This window comes from Salvelinus fontinalis, chromosome 36, assembly GCF_029448725.1.
Source record: "Salvelinus fontinalis isolate EN_2023a chromosome 36, ASM2944872v1, whole genome shotgun sequence".
Classification (NCBI taxonomy): Eukaryota; Metazoa; Chordata; class Actinopteri; order Salmoniformes; family Salmonidae; genus Salvelinus; species Salvelinus fontinalis.
The window spans coordinates 19,718,871-19,742,742 of NC_074700.1; the positions used below are offsets into that span (position 1 = coordinate 19,718,871).

The 23,872-nt window shown below is 40.1% G+C and overlaps 2 protein-coding genes across 4 annotated transcripts in view; one reads left to right on the forward strand and one right to left on the reverse strand.

Annotated features, from left to right (window-relative positions):
* The window catches only part of LOC129835376 (asialoglycoprotein receptor 1-like), a 31,610-nt gene extending 29,147 nt beyond the window's left edge, over positions 1–2,463 (forward strand). For 2 of the 3 annotated variants that reach the window (XM_055901014.1, XM_055901015.1), the window contains exon 9: positions 616–2,463. In XM_055901014.1, coding sequence (XP_055756989.1) covers positions 616–811 — 196 coding nt within the window. In that variant the 3' untranslated portion in view covers positions 812–2,463. The remainder of the gene's footprint in view (positions 1–615) is intronic. The other variant, XR_008756408.1, reaches the window with a different exon arrangement.
* Positions 2,464–5,464: 3,001 nt separating this feature from the next.
* Positions 5,465–19,336, reverse strand: LOC129835469 (uncharacterized). The gene is made up of 9 exons (XM_055901106.1): positions 19,332–19,336; positions 19,142–19,236; positions 18,731–18,814; positions 18,361–18,435; positions 18,087–18,116; positions 14,801–14,863; positions 14,133–14,195; positions 7,502–7,647; positions 5,465–6,979 (listed from the first exon to the last, which is right to left on the reverse strand). Exons 1-9 carry the CDS (start codon positions 19,334–19,336, stop codon positions 6,584–6,586), a joined length of 957 nt encoding a protein of 318 aa, XP_055757081.1. The 3' UTR covers positions 5,465–6,583.
* Between the last annotated feature and the right edge of the window lie 4,536 nt (positions 19,337–23,872).

Sequence of the window (23,872 nt, forward strand, 5' to 3'; positions counted from 1 at the left end):
ATGAGTTTTGGTGGGCAGCCCTCTCTTGGCAGGTTTGTTGTTGTGCCATATTCTTTCCATTTTTAAATAATGGATTTAATGGTGCTCCGTGAGATGTTCAAAGTTTCAGATGTTTTTTTATAACCCAACCCTGATCTGTAGTTCTCCACAACTTTGTCCCTGACCTGTTTGGAGAGCTCCTTGGTCTTCAAGGAGCTGATTGCTTGGTGGTGCCACTTGCTTAGTGGTGTTGCAGACTCTGGGAATCTTTCAGAACAGGTGTATATATATATATATATATATACTGAGACCATGTGACACTTAGATTGCACACAGGTGGACTTTATTTAACTAGTTATGTGACTTCTGAACGTAATTGATTGCACCAGATCTTATTTAGGGGCTTCATAGAAAAGGGGGTGAATACATACGCACGCACCACTTTCCGTTTTTTATTTTTTTAAACAATTTTTTTTTTTCTTCACCAATTTGGACTATTTTGTGTATGTCCATTACATGAAATCCAAATAAAAATCTATTTAAATGACAACAAAATAGGAAAAACGCCAAGAAGGATGAATACTTTTGCAAGGCACTGTACAGTATGGAGTAATGGTTTCCTCCTCCCTGTTCTAGGTTCTGGGACCCAAACACTGAAACATTTCCAACCCTTCCAGAACCAAATGACTGGAACCCAGGTGAAGACTGTGCCCGAATGGGTCAAAGCTGTTCCAGTCGAATCAAATGTTGGTTTGACTTTGCATGTGACCAACCATGTAGGAGAATCTGTGAGAGTCGTGCAGTCTGTGAGAGACGCGCAGCCACTTCATAGTGCTGCCAAATGGAATGTATTGAATTAGTGACCAGCACAAAGTACTGCATTGTTGGGCAGTATGAAGGGCCAGACACAGATTAAACCTAGTCCTGGACTAAGAAGCATATTCAATAGAGATTCTCCATTCAAAGTGTTTCTTAGTCCAGGACTAGCGATTAATATGTGTCCAGGAAACCGACCTGTAATGTCTCATTTGGATTCATGGAGAGTACTAGCCATACAATGAATATACCAAGCACTGGAGTTGCACCCCCCATCCCCCCTTTTGCCCTCAGAACAGCCTCAATTCATCAGGGTGTGGACTCTACAAGGTGTCGAAAGCATTCCACAGGGATGTTGGCCCATGTTGACTACAAAGCTTCCCAAAGTTGTGTCAAGTTGGCTGGATGTCCATTGGGTGGTGGACCATTGTTAATACAAACAAGAAATAAAACAGCAGCTTTGCATTTCCTGACACAATCCAGTGTGCCTGGCACGTACTACCATACCCTGTTAAAAGACACTTAAACATTTTGTCTTGCCCATTCACCCTCTGAATGGCACACATAAACAATCCATGTCTCAATTGTCTCAAGGCTTAAAAATCCTTCTTTAACCTGTCTCCTCCTCTTTATCTACACTAAATGAAGTGGTTTTACGAAGTGACATCAAAAAGAAATCATAGAGTTGCAAAGAAAAAAACATATCTCAGACTTGCCAATTAAAAATAAAAGATTAAAATAGGCAAAAAAACACAGACACTGGACAGAGGAACTCTGCCTGGAAGGCCAGCATCCCGGAGTCACCTCTTCACTTTTGACGTTAAGACTGGTGTTTCGCGCATACTATTTAAAAGTTCTTAAGGATTTTAAGGCTATTCCATGCGAGAAAATGCCAAGAAACTGAAGATCTCGTACAACGCAGTGTACTACTCCCTTCACAGAACAGTGCAAACTGGCCCTAACCAGAATAGAAAGCGTAGTGAGACCCCAGTGCACAACTGAGAAAGAGGACAAGTACATTAGTGTCTAGTTTGAGAAACAGACGCTTCACAAGTCCTCAACTCGCCTGCCATTAAGTGCTAAGTTATTCAGTTATATTCAGATATGCAGGAGTAACATTAAAACAGAATAATATGCCCCACCAACATTAGACAATTATACAGATAACACTCAAATTGCTGAATCCAGTAAATTAAATCAATGATGACATAATAGTCAGATTAACTGATAACTAAAATAGAGGTGCAGATGGCAGATGTGCGTAGATGTATAGGTAATTCATCTGTGGGGGACTTCTGAGAATGCGACTGTACAGACTTGTTAGCGCAGCAGAAAGATCAGCGTACCCCAAATGTAGAGGTTGTGAGTTTCAAATCCCAGGTGGGGTCATATTGAAGTGATCATGTCAAATGTACAGCATGTCACTCACCTTAAAACTCATACACCATTTAATTACATCTCTTGCAAAAAAGACTCATGTGAAATGTGCGATTTCACATGAAAATCACATTTTCACATGTGAAATAGCTGTTTTCACATGTTAAGCTGACATTTTCACATCTTGAACCCATATGTTCACATGTATTAAATGCACGTTAACACTACCTTTTCACAAAAATCACGGTTCCACCTCACGTGAAAATAGAATTGCATTTTCACACTTTAGAATCATAGAATCACATTTCAAAATATGCTGTTTTAGTTGTGAAAATGTTTTCACGTGTAGTTTCATGGTATCACATTGAAATGTTGTATCCCCATGTTGTCACATTTATTTCACGAGATCATGTTTTCACATGCTAAAATAGTTTCACATGTGTAGTTTAATGTTATCACATGTCGCTTTTACATGTCATCACATGCCAGCAGCATACCACCCTTCATCCCACTGCTGGCTTGCCTCTGAAGCTGAGCAGGGTCGGGCCTGGTCTGTCTCTGGATGGGAGACTGCTGGAAGTGGTGTTGGAGGGTCAGTAGGGGCCACTCTTCCCTCTGGTCTAAGGAGATCCCAGGGCAGTCTAGGTGACAATTCCCTGCTTAGGGTGCTGTCTTTTGAATAGGAAGTTAAACAGTGGTTATTAAAAATCCCATGGCACCTATTGTAAGACTAGGGATGTTAACCCTGGTGTCATGGCAACATTCCCAACCTGTCCCCCTTCCATCATATCCCCCTCATTACTAATTGGCATAATACAGTGTCTTCAGAAAGTATTCACACCCCTTGACTTTTCCACATTCTGTTGCATTACAGTCTGAATTTCAAATTGATTAAATTGAGATGCTTTGTCACTTTGTCACTGGCCTTAACACAATAGCCCATAATGTAAAATGGAATTATGTTTTTCTAAATGTTTACAAATTAATACAAAATGGAAAGCAGACATTTCTTTAGTCAAACCCTTTGTTATGGCAAGCTTAATAAGTTCAGGAGTGAATTGTGCTTAACAAGTAAAAAATTGCATGGACTCACTGTGTGCAATAATAGTTTTTAACATGATTTTTGAATGACTACCTCATCTCTGTACCCCGATAAACAATTATCTCCAAGGTCCCTCAATTGAGAAGTGAATTTCAAACACAGATTCAACCCGAAAGACCAGGTTTCCAATGACTCTCAAAGATGGGCACCCATTGGTAGGCAAAATAAAAAGAAGCAGACTTGAGTATCCGTTTGAGCTTGGTGAAGTTGGTAACTACACCTTGGATGGTGTATCAATATTCCCAGTCACTAGAATGATACAGGTGTCTGTCACGACTCCTAACGAAGGTGGCTCCTCTTCCTGTTTGGGCGGTGCTCGGCGGTTGTCGTCACCGGTCTACTAGCTGCCACCGATCCCTTTTCCCTTTTCTGTTGGTTTTGTCTTATTAGTTACACCTGTTTCTTGTTTACGTTTAGTTGGGCTATTTAAGCTGGTCGGCCCGCCTGCTCTTTGTGCGGGCTTATTTTTCCCACTGTGTTTGTGTGTGGTAGTGTATTGGTACCGTGTTTCGTTTTGGGGTTTTCCCTCTGGACTTGTTACGTCCTGGTTTTGGGTATCGTGTTTGTTGCGCCCGTGAGTTTTGGCGAGCACGATTTTTCCCTGTGCCTAAATAAAGCACTACTCAGTACTTTCTGCCTCCTGCGCCTGACCCCGCACCCACTATGCTTAAGTGCGTCACAGTGTCCTTCCTCACTAACTGCCTGAGAGGAAGAAAACTTCTCAGGGATTTCACCATGCCAATGGAGACTTTTTAAAACAGTTGGAGTTAAATGGCTGTGATAAGAGAAAACTGAGGATCGATCAACAACATTGTAGTTACTCCACAATACTAACCTAATTGACAGAGTGAAAAGAAGGAAGCCTGTACAGAATACAAAATATTCCAAAACATGCATCCTGTTTGCAACAACGCACTGAAGTATGGCAAAGCAATACACTTTTTGTACTGAATACAGAGTGTTATGGTTGAAGCAAATACAATACAATACATTAATAATGAATAACAATCTTCATATTTTCAAGTGGGGACTGCATCATGTTATTGGTATGCTTGCAATCGAGGACTGGGGATTTTTTTCTGGATAAAAAATAAACAGAGTTAAGCACAGGCAAAATCCTAGAGGAAAACCTGGTTGTCTGCTTTCCACCAGACCCTGGACATGAATTCACCTTTCAGCAGGACAATAACCTAAAACACAAGGGCAAATCTACAATGGAGTTGCTTACCACGAGGATAGTCAATGTTCTTGAGTGGCTGAGATACAGTTTTGACTTTACTTGAAAATAAATGGCAAGACCTGAAAATGGTTGTCTAGCAATGATCAACAACCAATTTGACAGAGCTTGAATCATTTAAAAAATAATAATGGGCAAATATTGCACAGTCCAGGTGTAGAAAGCTCTTAGAGACTTACCAAGAAAAACTCACAGCTGTTATCACTATCAAAGTTGATTCTATAAAGTAATGACTCAGGGGTGTGAATACTTTTCATTTTCAATACATTTGCAAACATTTCTAAAAACATGTTTTCACTTTGTCATTATGGGTATTGTGTGTAGATGTATTAAATTATGTATTTTTCTCACCCATGTTGAATTCAGGCTGTAACACAACAAAATGTGGAATTAGTCAAGGAGTATGAATACTTTCTGAAGGCACTCTATCACTCCTCACCTCTCCACCTAATAGCTGATGTGTGGTGAGCGTTCTGACACACAACTGGTTGTCTTGCATCACCCAGGTGGGTGCAACACATTGCTGGTGGATGAGGTGAGTTTCCTCCTACTATGTAAAGTGCTTTGAGTACCTCAGTTGGTAGAAAAGCGCTAAATAAACACAAAACATAACACAAAATATACTGTTATTTTATGACAGTCTTGTTAACAATGTCAGTGTAGACAAACAATGTACATGAATGAATTCCCCTAGCAACATTCCTCAGCTGTATACCACAACAAGTGGCAGGGTGGCCGTTTGAACTGCAGCCACTCCAATATTTGAGCTTTTTTCCACAGGTCAAACGCTTTTGCTTTTAGCCATAATTGACTGCCAAATCTCTGTAGTTCCTCCACATAACCAGCTGGAAGTGACAGATACCTTTTATAGTTATATTGGTAAATATGAATTCTCAGCGTATTAATAATTTGACATACAGTATGTATAAAAAAAAAGAAACATTATTACATAGTCGGTAGGTTGTTGCTTGATTTATTTATTAGTTGAATGATTGGTTTATGTATTTACTTATTGATTGGTCAATTTGATTGATTGGATGGGTTTCCCATTTTCACTTCAGCTGTTTTGTTTACACATTTTATTTTAAAGCATGTACAGTGCTACTGTATTCATCTGCATGTTTTCACATTCATTTACAGAAAATAAGACAGTATGCAAAACGCTCTACCGCTAAAGGGGAAATCTGCTGTTCAAATAATAATGCCTGCACCCTGCCACCATTTTGTTTTTACAATTGCAATGTTTACAAACAATGGAGTTAAACAAGCATATGTTGTATTCTACATGAATCAATAGTTATATATCACTCATTTAAAAGTATGTAGCAATCGGTGAACTCTGCGTGTAACACATCCGGTGTCAGGATAAATAAAATGCAAGGTCTGCTAACTTTCTTTAATTATGTTTAATTACCGCAAACAATGAATGGCAAATGCAATTTTCGTATATACGGGTTCGATGTTTCACCGCGCAGGATGAACAGAGAACTGTGGAATGTACTCACATAGTAGTTTTTATACTATGACAATTTTATTCTCAACGTGTCCAGTTGGCCTATCACAGTAGAGGCTGGGCGTGGTTTAGACTTTGCCCCCCTTTGCTGGCCCTTTGTCCACATCTGGTTGCTGGGTAGATTAGCTCCGTCTTGGGTCTGTCGATTCTACACTAAAACAGTTCCTAATATGGTATTGTCCAGTATTCTAAACTCTTGGTTGGTCTAGAGAGCTGCACCCCTCCCCTCTCCAGACTGTCCACAGCTTTTATGGCCTGTGTTGGTCATTCCTTACACCTACACACACTATACAGAGGGGGTTGTGCGTGCATGTGTGTAACAAAACAATATTCCTCTTCAACCAATATGCTAACAGGCTATTATGCATAAACATAAATCCTAACAAATCGCAAATTGCCACTTCAAACATGGATGAAATTAGACCAAAATAAACAATAAATTATCATAATTCTCTCTTCTTTGTAACTTCCCCTGTGTTTGCTGTTCGGTATCTGAGTCTATGGGTCAAGTCTTAGTCAATGTAACATCAGGGGTCTCTGAGAGGGATGGAGGGGTAGTTTAGTCGGGTAGTTTATCTCCCTTTGTCCAGTACACCGTGTCTGGTTTCTTTAGATTATTTCCTTTGCCCACTGGGTGGTGCTGTGCTGCAGCTGGTATCTGTAGGGTGCTGTAGAATGTGTCTGCCTGTGGGGAGGACTGTGGTTCTTTCCTCTCTTCTGGTGAAGTGTACTCCTTGTCCACTGGATGCCCCTCTTCTCCTCCTGCTGCTGCTGGTACTGCTCCTGGTCTCCCTGCAGTAATGTAGATAGATGTCACCTCAGATCCAGGGGTGTTCTGTAGTTCTGGTCTCCCTGCAGTAATGTAGATAGATGTCACCTCAGATCCAGGGGTGTTCTGTAGTTCTGGTCTTCCTGGTATAGTGCTCACTGGGTTGTAAACTTCTGGAACAACGGCCTGTTAGGAGATGGGTAATCATAACAAGCAAATGGTCATTATTTAAAATGTTTAAAATTCTAAGAGTCTTAAAGGTTGGGCGGTGGGGGAATTGCTTTAACATGGTCATAACATGCATAATTTACAGTAGCTATTTGATTTGGAATTTTAGGACCCGTTTAGGTATCAAAAACAAATATTTATACATGTTATGATAAAATATTGAATTTGGTCTTTAGTCCCAAATCCCATAGAAACGCATTGAATAACACATTCATAAACAGGAGTAAGGTTTTGATGTGTCTGTCGTATATCTAGGAGATACAAGAAATCTCAGTAAATATTGTTGCTTTTTTTTATACACATTTAACTCCTTTTTTGGGGTTGGCACAAATTGAGATGCAGCCTGTGCAAAAAAAAAACATATCTCTAGCTTTGACAGATTTTGATGGGGATTGTATTATTATGTTACTTCCATTCATGCACCGGTGCATCAATAGACTCTACGGTTGTTTAAACATAGATTAATGATGTAGACGGTACCTTCAGTGGCAGTATTTCTTTAGGGGATCGGTGTCTTCTGGTTGATATGATGCATCCTACACCAACTAAGAATAATCCACCAGTAACAATGCCCACAATGATGCCAACTAGTGATGCTGCAGCGATCCCCTTCTTCTCACCAATACCTGAGATGTCACACACACACACACACACACACACACACACACACACACACACACACACACACACACACACACACACACACACATTTACAGGACACACACAAACACACAAAAACAGCATTATCCACAGTTTTGCTGGAGAAGAATATAACTGCAATGATAAAACTTTGTTGATTTAAAAAAAAAAATGATAGAGGAATGCACAGAAAGTGGAAGTTAGTAAATTCGACTGACAATGAGACACCATGCGTTGTGATTTGGTCTCTGCATTGATGTGATTGTTGACAATACACTGGATAAATCCATTACAACTGGAGACGGTGACCTCACAGAGTGACAGAGAATCTTGGTGCAGTGTGTACTGACCTCATCACAGACAGAGAATATCCAGCTTGAACAATTCAGTGTGATGTTACAAAGTCCTGTACTTGTAGTATTTTATTTACCTTTTATTTAACTAGGCAAGTCAGTTAAAATTAAGAACAAATTATTTTTACAATGACAGCTTATCAGGGAACAGTGGGTTAACTGCCTTGTTCAGGGGCAGAACGACAGATTTTTACCTTGGGGATTCGATCTAGCAACCTTTCAATTGCTGACCCAACACTCTAACCACTAGGCTACCTGCCACCCCAAATGTAAAGGGCATTTGAAAAGCAGACACAGAACTGGTTCAAGAAGTGGAACATGAGTGCTACATTCAACCATTGGCTGAAGATGAACATTCAGAGAAATATGTGTTTTATGACTTCGAGAGAAATCAGAAATCAGGGGTTCATCTGCCTATTTTCGTTTCTACGATGACTTTGAAGGGTGAAAAGTGGTCGGCAGAGGGCCCTAATTGTGCACTACTCTTTCTAAAACATTTCAGAAAACCCCAGTACAAAAACTTTTTTAGCTCACAATTCTAGAGCCTATGATTCCTTTCTTCTTTTGAACCCCTTGATACAACAAGGCGTTGCACCCAGTGTCATAGCCCAAGGTAGTAAAATCTTGTGTTTTGTAGACCCCGCCTTCAACCAGAGATACATTGACAGTTGAAGTTTCTTCACATCTGAGGATAATCTACATTATATTGGATGATATCCCAAGCCCGAAATGTACGGGTGTGATCAAATGTCTCCCAAAGAGAGAGAGAGATTCATGACTTGGTATTTGACTGTACTTCATAATACCTTTGATTTCCATAAAGAGATGGAATTATACTGTGACAATGCTGTGGTTATACTGCGTGACGGATGCCTCAGATTCAGAGAAGAGGTAATCAAAGATGCCTACATTGACCCTTTGAGTTGTACAACTATTGCATTAGCATGTATGAAAACCTATCATACACACTTTTTGCCTCCAGTATCTATAGCCATTCCATCGCCTGACAACTACCGCCGACAATTCAAGTCATACTCTAGCGGCTCCATTCAATGGTTGAGATCGCTAGTTGGGGCTACCCCTAAAGAACGTAAGACCATCTTGGGTCATTGTTCTTTAGATCTCATATTATCACTATGTGAGATTGCTTTGAATCTTCTCAAAGGACGCATACCACTCACCCTGACCCAATTAACAAAATTAAAGAGACAAAAGACTGCAATCAAACTCTTTGCCAATAAAAGGGCCAGTCTTCAAAAGAAAAGACATACCATACAACAGTCTGGGGGTTTTCTTCTACCTTTACTAAGTATAGCCGTGCCCTTCATCACCAGCCTTATTGCTGCCAGGCGTGGGAGGTGAACACGGAGTGTGATGGCCAATAAAATGTACTTAGTGCCTCAACAAGAGTTGGATAGACTTATACAACAATAACAGGGTCCTGAAAATATCAGACAAATAGCGGGAAATTATTTAGATGTGGCCATGAAGGATATTTTGAACAGAAAAGGATTGAATCCCTATGAAAAGGTCCAAAAATACACAAACCTCTTGCAAATGTATTTGGCCTTGGTTAAACAAGGTGAGAGAGAGACCAACCATTTATCGCTTTCCCTACCAGAACCCTTAAAGGATGAAGAGCATAGAGAGAGCCCTGCCCCTGTAATGACTGGATGGAGATCTTATCGTTTGAAGATCAAATGCATGTTGAAGATAATATTATGCATGACATGTTGACACATGCTCCAGCATGTAACAGGATTTTTAGATACATTATGAACAAAATAAAAGACTCAAAGAGTGCCGCTACTTGGAATGACAAAGGAGAGTTTATCTTTCAGGGGGATGTTGTCAAGGGTTCTCATATAATGGACTTGCTTAAACCTCTTGAGTGTAGGGGGCAGTATTTTGATGTTTGGATGAAAATCGTACCCAAATTAAACTGCCTATTACTCAGGCCCAGAATCTAGAATATGCATATAATTGTCAGATTAGGATAGAAAACACTCTAAAGTTTCCAAAACTGTCAAAATATTGTCTGTGAGTATAACATAACTGATATTGCAGGCGAAAACCTGAGGAAAATACAACGCGGACGTGTTGTTTTTCCTGAAAGCTCTCTGTTCCATAGCCTGCCTTCGCTCCATTTAAAGGGATATCAACCAGATTCCTTTTCATATGGCTTCCCCATGGTGTGAACAGTCTTTAGACATAGTTTCAGGCTTTTATTTGAAAAATGAGCGAGAAAGATCACATCGCGTCATTGTATGGCTGGGTGACAGTAGCGTTTTGTATGTGCAACAGCTTGGAGCATCCATTTTCTCTCTCTCTCTCTCTGAAGAAGCTACATTCCCGGTTGATATATTATCGATTATATATTGTAAAAACAACCTGAGGATTGATTATAAAAAACATTTGACATGTTTCTACAAACATTACGGATACTATTTGGAATTTTCGTCTGCGATGTCGTGACCGCTCGAGTCTGTTGATTTCTGAACATAACGCGCTAACCAAATGGAGACATTTTGGATATAAAAATAATCTTTATGGAACAAAAGGAATATTTATTGTGTAACTGGGAGTCTCGTGAGTGCAAACATCCGAAGATCATCAAAGGTAAGCGATTTAATTTATTGCTTTTCTGACTTTCGTGACCAATCTACTTGGCTGCTAGCTGTTTGTAATATTTTGCCTACTGAGGGAGATGTGCTTACATATACTTTCGCCGAAAAGCTTTATTGAAATCTGACACGCCAGGTGGATTAACAACAAGCTAAGCTGTGTTTTGCTATATTGCACTTGTGATTTCATGAAAATGTAATATTGTAAGTGATTTAATTTGAATTGGGCGCGTTTGAATTGGGCGCAATTCAGCGGTGGTTGACGAAAATGATCCCACTAACGGGATGTGTGCATCAAGAAGTTAAAAGTATCACTTCATCCCACAAGATTGCTGATGACAGAAGACCTCCTCGGTGGCGTCAGTTTCTTAAAGCCCAGGCAATCCTCAACATTCCACTCTCGGGTGTACCGAACTATAAGCTTCGCCAACAGATTCAAACTTTAAAACAATACCCTTCAAAGAGCTACAGCACTCCTAAAGATGTTCTTGGAACCCCTCCCCCTTTTGAATGGGTTAATAATAACTAATTTATGGATGAGTCCTCACCCCTGAACGGGCGGGCCTAAGCCTTATACCCGGATATCTATTTTTTGGTCTTCGAGACAACAGCATTTGACCTGAGCCTTCTTGATGCTCAGGATCTGATGAGGCACGTCTAGTCATCGCATTAGCCACCACCCCACTTACTATGTTTTGGCTGCTGATTTTAAATGTGGTTTGGCTATGCTAATGCCACTCTTCATAAATGGTATAACCATCCTAAAGAGGTTACGAAATATACCACCTATCCCTGAACCATACATGGTAGGGGTTCCATGATAACTGGGTAATCCATTACCCACTTGATCAACATAGTATGATACATATCGGTAAGGATCAAGATGGTGGTTGTGTACCATAACCATTGTAATGTTTTTTTATTTATTATTATGTTTATATAAATATATATAATATATTTATAATTATAATAATATATTAGATATGTAGAGAAGATTTGACAGGTCTAAAGTGGAGTTTTAAAATCACTTTACCTTAAGTAAAATCTATATTTTCGTGCGGATCCGTTTTAAGCTCAACCTGAATGTTTTCAATATATTTCTTGCTTACAGGTACATAGTGTGGCTTGTAATAGTTAACAGTGACTACATCACCATCCTTTCCATCTATATGAACTGTTCTCAGGAGGGGTACATAACTGTCTCCTACCCTTTGATAGGATATGATGTCGGTATACACAAACATGTTGTAAAATGCTGCATGTATATCCTCAGGGAGTGGGAATAATTTATCTTTCACATACACCCATTTATTGGGCTTCATCCCCAACATGTAGGCTAAATTACCACTGGTTTGTATCGCTACCTCATCATCCCCTGTGATTTGTACACATTTCTGAATAGGGTTGTAGTTCAATAGTATTTTCATTTGGTTCAGGGTTAGGAGGCCGTTCAACTCAAAGATGATCCTCTCTGCAGTTCCTTTTTTAAGCTTCATATGTATAGGGGGTTCAGATATCCTTTTAAAATAAAAATCACAATCCTTATCCTTGAATTTATACCAACTCTGTGGGTATGTAATCTCTCTGAGACCTACTTCCCAGGCCTCTGATTACTGTATAGGTTTTGGAAAATTGGTTACATAATTCAAACTTTTAATATTCCTATATATATCTGCAGACGCATTACTGGGGAGAGTCAGGTAAAATCCACTGTGCTCCATGATGCACTACAGTTTACACTCGAATGGAGGTGTTTTTATCCAGCATGAGGGTTTAAGTTCACACCCCCGGCCTCCACCACCTCTTCCTCTAATACCCAACTGTTGAACTTTTGTGGCCAGTTTTTCCAACAGACCAACATCCATGTTTAACCCTTTTCTCTCTTTTGATCCAGAATCTCCTCCACGTGAAAGACTTTGTCTTTACCCATCTTTACCTTCTGGAGTTCCTTCTCATAAAAGGAACCCTCTATAAGCTACTCATCGTAATTTTTTAACTTAGACAGGAGGTGTACGTGGTAAACATTCAGTAATGGTGAACAGCTCATCACTCTAACCTTGTTCATATTTTTTTGTCGAAAACACCCCTCAGCTTAGATATACGTACCAAATCACCCACTATGAATTTAAAATCAATTATTTGCTTACGGCGAAGGGGAAACAAACCTTACAGATTATTTAAGAAAATAAAGAATTTGAAAATAGTTTTCAGAAGAGACCTCAGATGGTTTCATACGGATACTCGTGGTAGCTGTAATTATAACCCTTTACTAAATCTTGAAATATATCCACATATCGTAAAAATCCAAATAACTTCACAGATCTTCATTGTAAAGGGTTTAATAACCTTTTATGGCTGCCATCCCGCTACCGGGATGATATGACTACAGCGAGTGAAAGTGCAGGGCGCCAAATTCAAAAAGCAGGAATCTCATAATTAAAATTCCTCAAACATAGATGTGTCTTATATCATTTTAAAGGTAATCTTGTTGTTAATCCCACCAAAGTGTCCGATTTCAAATATGCTTTTCAGCGAAAGCACTACAAACGATTATGTTAGGTCACCACAAAACCACAATAAGCACAGCCATTTTTCCAGCGAAATATAGCTTTCACAAAAAACAGAAATAGAGACAATTAATCACTAACCTTTGATAATCTTCATCAGATGACACTCATAGGACTTCATGTTACACAATACATGCATGTTTTGTTTGATTAAGTTCATATTTATATCAAAAAATCTGAGTTTACATTGGCGCGTTAGATTCACTAGCTGCAAAAACATCCCAGGTCCACAATAAATGCTTGATTTGTTCGATAATGTCCATTATTTATGTCCAATTAGCTACTTTGGACATGTTTACCAAACGCCCAACCCAAAGCGCGTCCACTACCGTCCACTATAACGTGACGAAATGTCCAAAACTTCTGTTACAGTCAGTAGAAACATGTCAAACGATGTACTGAATCAATCTTTAGAATGTTGTTAACATACATCTTGAATAACGTTCCAACCGGAGAATTACATCGACTTCAGTTGACCGATGGAACGGAGCTCCCTCTCACATGAACGCGCCTCTTCAATGCGTGATCACCTTGTGGCAGTGGTCACTAATTCCTGTCTCCTTCGGCCCCCCTTCACATTAGAGTCATCAGACAAAGTTCTATTGACTGTTGACATCTAGTGGAAGCCGTAGGAAGTGAAAACTCATCAATATCTCGCTGTGATTTCAATGGGACCTTGGTTGAAAATCTGGCACCCTCAGAATCTGGCACCCCCATTTCCACTTTAGAATTTCCACTTTAGAACTTCAGAATTGTTTTTCCCTAACTACAAATATATCAAGACCTACAAAAAGTGTAAATTCATTATAATACACACAATAATTTACATTACCTTTTGTTGCAAGATTATTTTCCTACTGTGAGAAACTGTTCAAATTTAGATCCTACATCTGTATTTGTGTCAATAGCATATGACTATTAGTTTTACCTGGGGCTGTGCGTGGCTTCACATGACAATAGACTGAATCTGCCTCTGGTGGGGTTGCTGTTTCTGTTGAAGGATAAACATCAGCATAACATAAAAGTTATATCCACAATAATAGCCTAAATAATAATAATGTACAGAATAATATACAGCAGCTATTCAATATGGGGTCAAAGAGGTGTGAGGTTCTTGGCTTTGGCCCTGTTTTCTAGGTCAACCTCAGCATAGGTCACATCAACAGGTCCAGCTGTTGCTGACAATGGACATTTCCAGTCAACAAATGCAGGAATGAGCTTATTGCACATTCTGCCTCTTCATTGGAAACAGAAAAACATCATCAGGCTCAGAGTGGTAATATAGGTGTAAAGCAGGGCGGGAAATTATGTTTGACAAAATAATATAAAAAGTTTGCCCGGAGAATAAAGAGAATAAAAATAAAATAGTGACGTAGAGATTCCAATTGGCCGGCCTGAATGTCTTGACAATAGTTTTGAGATAATTTGCTCTGGGAGTGCAAATCCAAACGTATGTTAACATCAACACTAGAACCCATAGTTAATCACACTGATGATAACAAGGTAACGTGATCATAAACATGTTGTCACCAGTTTGTTAGGACATACTTAAATATAGTTTCATACCCTTTCTATAGAATGTTGATGTAGTCTTACCGGGGACTGTGTATGGCTTCACTAGAGAACAGACAGATTCTGTCTCAGATGGGGTTGCTGTTTCTATAGGGGGTGAGGATAAAACATCTGCATAATTGTACAGTTATACAGAATACTATACAGTTATACAATACACAGTTAGAGTTGCGAGGTTATGATGATCCCTTACATATAGTATTTCCGGTCAAACTGGAGGGCGCGTAATTCAAATAAATTCTAATAGTTATAATAGTGGATAAACATTTAGGTACATATAACTGTCTTATATCAGCTGAAAGCTTAAATTCTTGTTAATCTAACTGCACTGTTCAATGTACAGTAACTAATACAGCAAAAACACAACAGGTTTCATACATTCACGTATAAAGATTAAATATTCACTTACTTTTTGAAAATCTTCCTCTGATTTGTCATCCAAAGGGTCCCAGAGATAACATGTTGTGTTGTTTTGTTAGGTAAAATCCTTTTTTATATCCCAAAAAGTCTGTATAGTTGGAAGAGGAAGAGGAAGAGGAGCCACCTTCGGTGGAAGTCGTGACAGTGTAGACATTGTTAATGTTGTAATTAACTATTGTAGCTGGAATATCTACATAGGCGATACAGAGGCCAATTATCAGCAACCGTCACTCCTGTGTTCCAATGGCACGTTGTGTTAGCTATTCCAAGTTTATAATTTTAAATGGCTAATTTATAATTAGAAAACCATTTTGCAATTATGTTAGCACAGATGAAAACTGTTGTCCTGATAAAAATGGCCTTCTTTAGGCTGGTTGAGTATCTGGAGTAGCAGCATTTGTGGGTTCGAATACAGGCTCAAAAGGACCAGAAACAAAGACTTTCTTCTGAAACTCTTCAGTCTATTCTTGTTCTGAGAATTGATGGCTATTCCATGCGAGAAATTGCCAAGAAACTGAAGATCTCGTACAATGCTGTGCACTACTCGCTTCACAGAACAGCGCAAACTGGCCCTAACCAGAATAGAAAGAGGAGTGTAAGGCCCCGGTGAACAACTGAGCAAGAGGACAAGTACATTAGTGTGTCTAGTTTGAGAAACAGACGCCTCACAAGTCCTCAACATTAACTTCTTTGCTTCATTAACTTCTTTGGGACTGGGTGGCAGTATTGAGGAACTTTGATTAAAAAGGTGCCCAGAGTAAACTGCCTGCTTCTCAGCCATAAAAGATAGAATATGCATATAATTAGTAGATTTGGAAAGAAAACACTCTTTCTAAAACCGTTTGAATTATGTCTGTGAGTATAACAGAACTCATATGCCAGGCAAAAAAATTGAGAAAAAATCCAACCAGGAAGTGGGAAATCTGAGGTTTGTAGTTTTTCAAGTCAATGCCTATCGGATTTACAGTGTCTATGGGGTCATGTTGCACTTCCTATGGTTTCCACTAGATGTCAACCGTCTTTAGAAACGTGTTTGAGGCTTCTACTGTGAAGTGGGGCCGAATGAGAGGGGATTGAGTCAGAAGTCTGCAAGCAGGCACGTGCTCAGTCATGACGCATTCACATGAGAGGTAGGTCGCGTTCCTTTGCTTTTCTGAAGAGGAAGGAATTCTCCAGTTGGAATATTATTGAAGTTTTACCTAAAAAAAATCCTAAAGATTGATTCCATACATCGTTTGAAATGTTTCTACGGACTGTAACGGAACCTTTTGACATTTCGTCTGCTGCTAGTGAACGCGCTTCGTGAGTTTTGATTTGTTTACCAAACGCGCCAACAAAAGTAGCTATTTGGACATAAATGATGAACATTATCGAACAAATCAAACATTTATTGTGTAACTGGGATTCCTGGGAGTGCATTCTGATGAAGATCATCAAAGGTAAGTGAATATTTATAATGCTATTTCTGACTTCTGTTGACTCCACAACATGACGGATATCTGTATGGCTTGGTTTTGTGTCTGAGCGCTGTACTCAGATTATTGCATGGTGTGCTTTTTGGGTAAAGTTTTTTTGAAATCTGAAACAGCAGTTGCATTAAGGAGAAGTAAATCTAACATTCCATGCAAAACACTTGTATCTTTTAGCAATGTTTATTATGAGTATTTCTGTAAATTGATGTGGCTCTCTGCAAAATCACTGGATGTTTTGGAACTACTGAACATAACGTGCCAATGTAAACTGAGACTTTGGATATAAATATGAACTTTATCGAACAAAACAAAAGTCCTATGAGTGTCATCTGATGAAGATCATCAAAGGTTAGTAAATCATTTTATCTCTATTTCAGATTTTTGTGACTGCTCTCTTTGGCTGGAAAATGGCTGTGTTTTTCTGTGACTAGGTGCTGACCTAACATAATCGTTTGGTGTGCTTTCGTCGTTGTCACGAGTTCTGCCGAAGTCGTTGCCTCTCCTTGTCCGGGCGGTGTTCGGCGGTCGACTTCACCGGTCTTCTAGCCATCATCGATCCATTTTTCATTTTCCATTGGTTTTGTCTTGTCTTCCCACACACCTGTTGTCAATCCCATTCATTACCTGTTGTGTATTTAACCCTCTGTTTCCCTTCATGTGTTTGTCAGAGATTGTTTTATGTCAAGAGTTGTTTTATTAGTGTATAGGTGTGCGACGGGTCCTCGTACCCATTTTGTTTTGATGTATGTATATTTCTCGTGTTTGGAGCATGTCATGGACATTTATTAAAAGGCTCCATATACACTTCGTTTACTCTCCTGCGCCTGACTTCCCTGCCACCTATACACACGACGTTGACAGTCGTAAAGCCTTTTTGAAATCGGACACTGTGGCTGGATTTACAACAGGTTTATCTTTAAATGGTGTAAAATACTTGTATGTTTGAGGAATTTTAATTATGGGATTTCTGTTGTTTTGAATTTGGCGCCCTGCAATTTCACTGGCTGTTGGCGAGCCGGGATGCTACTGTCCCACATATCCCAGAGAAGTTAAATTGTACCCGCAAAACACCAGTCTCAATGTCAACAGTGAAGAGGCGAGTCCGGAGATTCTGGCCTTCTAGGCAGAGTTGCAAAGAAAAAGCCGTATCTCAGACTTGCCAATAAAAAGAAAATATTAAGATGGAAAGAAAGAACACAGACACTGGACAGAGGAACTCTGCCTAGAAGGCCAGCATCATGGGTTCGCCTCTTCACTGTTGACGTTTAGACTGGTGTTTTGTGAGTACCATTTTAGTGACCCCAAACTTTGGAACGGTAGTATATATATATATATATATATATATATATATATGTGCACATTTGAACTCATCTTAGATGAGTCCATTTTTAAATCAATGTATGTCACAGTTCAGTCACCTTTTTCTTGCCCAACTTGTTCAGTTGAATCTGGGCGTAAGTCACATGACTTGGTCCAGCAGCAGAAGCTTCAGCAGCATCTGAGACATAATACACTGTTGCTGTTTCTGTAGGAAAATAAACAACAGCATAATATAATAGTTATATCCCAAATAATATCCAGAATAATACCCAGAATAATAAACAGTATAATATATAAATGTATTCACTATGGGGTCAAAGAGGAGTGAGGTTCTGTTAGGGGGAATATGGAGGGAGGGATGTCCAGTCTTACCTCTCTTCTTCTTGGCTTTGTTCTTCTTTTGGAGGTCAACCTCAGCATAGGTCACATCAACAGGTCCAGCTGCTGCTGACAATGGACATTTACAGTCAACAAATGAAGGAATTAGCTTAATGCACATTCTGCCTCTTCGTCCCAAACTCAAAAATTGCGAATTAAGGTTTTAATGACTGCCAACCTGTAGAATGGGTTTTTACTGTGGCTTTCCCTGTCTTCACCTCGGAATAGACTGGATTTTCTTCGAGGAGGAAGAAGAGCAGAACATTTGTAAATTTGTTTTTTAATATATTTATGTACACATTTGATCTCATCTTAGATACACTGTCACATGTTTTTATCAATATATGTCACAGTTGAGAGTCACCTTTCTTTTTCTTGTCCAATTTCTTCAGTTGAATCTGGCCGTAAGTCACATGACTTGGTCCAGCAGCAGAAGCTTCAGTAGCATCTGAGACATAATACACAAACACCTCAACTTAGTCAAACTCCACATGTCATATTAAATTAAGAGCAGCAGTCTACTACACATTTATACTGAAAGCATTACATTACACTACCATTATCATTGTTGTCTGAGGGATTGATTGGATCTTAGATGTTAGCATCACCTGTTGGTCAAAAAAGAGAGAGACAGGTTAGTTAGGTTGGTTATCCATCAGCTTGTCTAGGGACAGAGAGTATGGTAACATGTTGTTATAAAAAGTGGATGTTGATCAGTCAGTGTATCAGGTTACAGAGAGAGGAGACTGGTAGAGGTCTGGGCTAAGAGACTGACCATGTAGACATGTATAAACAGTATCAGGAGCCTGGCCCTGGGTAGATCCTTGTTCCTGTTGGGGGTCCTGGTTGGTTGTCTGTGGCTGAGGGGACCTACATGGAGAGAGATACTCAGCTTAAGAAGTACAGAGAAGATGTTATACTGTATGTATTAATATAGTTCAGAGTCCCTCATTCCTCATCTCTACTTCATTCAAATTTCCTTGCCAGTTTTGTTTATATAAAATGTGTTATCTATTCTCAAGACCTTTCATTTGTTTCTCTTCAAATGTCCAGAGTGTCTCTTTGAGCCTATGTATTCAGCATTTTAAAGGACGGCCACTGTGTGATGCCTCTTCAGTGCTCCTCTTCAGTGGAGGACACCAGTTTTCTTTGTGAACCAGAAGCTTCGTTTGACGGCTCTTTCTGGAGGGGGAGTCCCAACGCCAACGTCTCTATTGGCTGGACGTCTTACAGCCCCAACAGAAATGTCATCATCATATGTACTTCCAGCAACGGGCTCACTAACGCATCTAAGGTTGTGAGGGAGATATGCCAAGGTACAGTCATTTCTAAGGCCAGGATTTATTTCTGTAACACATGACCAGACCAGGAAAAAGTGGTGTATTCATGAACCTTGAGCGGGGAATTCTTTGGCCAGCCAGCTATACAGTGAGACAGGGAGGAATTATTGTAGATGAGGCCGTATTTGTGTTCTTACCTTGTTACCATACATTTTTCTCTCCCTATGTCTTCAGATGAACAGCCCAAGCCTGACGTGGTGATGGAGGGGGAGAACCACGTCCCCGGGATCGTAAAGTTGCTCTTAGGATTTCTGTTCGGATGTCTTTTAACATATATTTTCAGAGGTGAGTGGGAATTAAATGACAGCACATTTAAATTTCTATAAAATTCCACAGTGCCCTATGTGTAAATAGATGCTCCCTTTACCTTTGCAGGATCGTTAGGTCACCCACGGGACGGTTGAGCTAACATAGGCTAATGCGATTAGCATGAGGTTGTAAGTAACAATAACATTTCCCAGGACATAGACATATCTGATATTGGCAGAAAGCTTAAATTCTTGTTAATCTATCTGCACTTTCCAATTTACAGTAGCTATTATTGTGAAATAATACCATGCTATTGTTTGAGTAGAGTGCACAGTTGTGAACTTGAAAAGTTATTAATAAAATAATTAAGCACATTTGGGCAGTCTTGATGCAAAATGTTGAACAGAAATACAATGATTTAGTGGATCAGTCTAATACTTTGCACATACACTGCTGCCATCTATTGGCCAAAATCAACATTTTGCTGGGCTGGAATAACACATTATGGCCCTCCCTTTGCATTTCAAAGTTCATGGTACAAAAAATAAGAAAATAACGCATTGTTTTTTCTTTGTATTAACTTTCACCAGATCTAATGTGTTACATTCTCCTACATTCATTTCACATTTCCACAAACTTCAAAATGTTTCCTTTCAAATGGTATCAAACATATGCATAGTCTTGCTTCAGGTCCTGAGCTACAGGCAGATAGATTTGCTATGTCATTTTAGGTGAACATTTAAAAAAACGGGCATATTCTTAACTAAAGTGAAGACGCGTTGCAACTTATCTTTTGTGTGCTACGTGGAAAATAGAAGATATCACTACTGCCTTGTTTAATGTCTGTCATAGAGTCCCTTACATGCTTATCAACCAGGTTCAACAAGTCACTTTTCTTTAGAATTTACTTTCCGCTGGGTACAGACACCAATCATCTGACATACTAGATTTGATTTACAAATATAGAGTTGTCAAATAATGTGAATTCAATGTGAAATCAACCCCCACAAATCAGCATGCCCTTGGATTTAGGTTAAAAGTTAGCTAAAAAAAAGACGAAATGCCCTTACATTGTTGATTTGTTTGCAAATCAAATCACTTTTCCACATTGATTCAATCTCCTCACACAGACTATTTTGGAAACAATGTTAATTCAGTGTTTGACCAGTGGGTATGTACATCTCATGTCTATACCAAGGTGTGTTGGTATTTTGGGGCGTTTTTACAGGTGTCGAAGCATCAACCAGGTGGGTCCTACACTTTCGGGAGTTGAAAAAAAAGACAGCCTACCTATAGAGAGGAGCTGAACATTGTAGCCGTCAAACCAAAACTCCAGCCTACCTATAGAGAGGAGCTGAACATCGTAGCTGTCAAACCAAAACTCCTGCCTACCTATAGAGAGAAGCTGAACATTGTAGCCGTCAAACCAAGACTCCTGTCTACCTATAGAGAGGAGCTGAACATCGTAGCTGTCAAACCAAAACTCCAGCCTACCTATAGAGAGGAGCTGAACATTGTAGCCGTCAAACCAAAACTCCAGCCTACCTATAGAGAGGAGCTGAACATCGTAGCCGTCAAACCAAAACTCCAGCCTACCTATAGAGAGGAGCTGAACATCGTAGCCGTCAATCCAAAACTCCTGCCTACCTATAGGTTGTACCATCAATGCTCCCCCACTCAAGCTACTGCCTACCCATACTGCCTCAATGCCTTATCATCTGAAGCTGTTGAAGCTAATCGCCCAAGAATCTGCCAGATCCCTTTGTTTTTGTAAGTGACTGTGAGGTTCTTAAATGAAAGTGCTATATAAAATATATGTATTATTATTATTATTATTATTATTATTATTATTATTATTATTATTATTATTATTATTATTATGTCATATAAAGGATATTACACCTGGAATAGAAATATGGCATTAATTATGTTGTAATTCCTGTTTTCCTATCACTTGAAGGTAGCCTTTCTCAAACAGAATTCTACCCTGTCTCTGTATAATGATGAAGAATGTTTGTCCATTAGAAAGAGGGACTGTTAGTAGGCAAGGAACTGTGGCAGACAACTTGTGACCACTGTGAAACAGGGAAGGACGTCTCCCCACCCAGGGAGGGGAGAAACCTTGGGCTTGCAGTAGATTGTGTAACATGTTGCAGGACGTGATAAGCAATGTATGCGTAGGAGAAGACTTGTAAACTATAGTGTCGTTGTCTGAGAGGACGAGGGACATTTATGACGAAATGAGAGGTATGTAGACTAATGTACATGAAATGATAGCCAGAGCTCTCGTAAATAAACATTCTGACTATTGTACACTGGCCTCCGTCTGTTTCATTTCAACAAGAATCTTAGTAACAGACCGGGTAGTTTAATGAAGTTCAGTTTATGAACGCTGAGAACATAATTCTCTTAACAGAATCATTATGTCACGGTCAAACGACCACCCCTCATCACTGTCAAACGCTCCCTGAAACACTTCTGCGAGCAGGCCTTTCTAATCGACCTGGCCCGGGTACCCTGGAAGGATATTGACCTCATCCCGTCAGTTGAGGATGCCTGGTCATTCTTTAAAAGTTACTTCCTCACCATATTAGACAAGCATGCTCCGTTCAAAAAATGCAGAACCAAGAACAGATATAGCCCTTGGTTCACTCCAGACCTGACTGCCCTCGACCAGCACAAAAACATCCTGTGGCGAACTGCAATAGCATCGAAGAGCCCCCGTGATATGCAACTGTTCAGGGAAGTCAGGAACCAATACACGCAGTCAGTCAGGAAAGCAAAGGCCAGCTTTTTCAAGCAGAAATTTGCATCCTGTAGCTCTAACTCCAAAAAGTTCTGGGATACTGTAAAGTCCATGGAAAACAAGAGCACCTCCTCCCAGCTGCCCACTGCACTGAGGCTAGATATCAGTGGTGACCGTGTTAAGTCCGTGATAATCGAAAACTTCAACAAACATTTCTCAATGGCTGGCCATGCCTTCCACCTGGCGACTCCAACCTTGGCCAGCAGCCCCCCCCCGCTGCTACTCGCCCAAGCCCCCCCAGCTTCTCCTTTACCCATATCCAGATAGCAGATGTTCTGAAAGAGCTGGAAAACCTGGACCCATACAAATCAGCTGGGCTTGACAATCTGGACCCCCTATTTCTGAAACTGTCCGCCGCCATTGTCGCACCCCCTATTACCAGCCTGTTCAACCTCTCCTTCGTATCATCTGAGATACCCAAGGATTGGAAAGCTGCCGCTGTCATTCCCCTCTTCAAAGGGGGAGACACCCTGGACCCAAACTGTTACAGACCTATATCCATCCTGCCCTGCCTAGCTAAGGTCTTCGAAAGCCAAGTCAACAAACAGATCACTGACCATCTCGAATCCCACCGCACCTTCTCCGCTGTGCAATCCGGTTTCCGAGCCGGTCACGGGTGCACCTCAGCCACGCTCAAGGTACTAAACGATATCATAACCGCCATCGATAAAAGACATTACTGTGCAGCCGTCTTCATCGACCTGGCCAAGGCTTTCGACTCTGTCAATCACCATATTCTTATCGGCAGACTCAATAGCCTCGGTTTTTGTAATGACTGCCTTGCCTGGTTCACCAACTACTTTGCAGACAGAGTTCAGTGTGTCAAATCGGAGGGCATGTTGTCCGGTCTTCTGGCAGTCTCTATGGGGGTACCACAGGGTTCAATTCTCGGGCCGACTCTTTTCTCTGTATACATCAATGATGTTGCTCTTGCTGCGGGCGATTCCCTGATCCACCTCTACGCAGACGACACCATTCTGTATACTTCCGGCCCTTCCCTGGACACTGTGCTATCTAACCTCCAAATGAGCTTCAATGCCATACAACACTCCTTCCGTGGCCTCCAACTGCTCTTAAATGCTAGTAAAACCAAATGCATGCTTTTCAACCG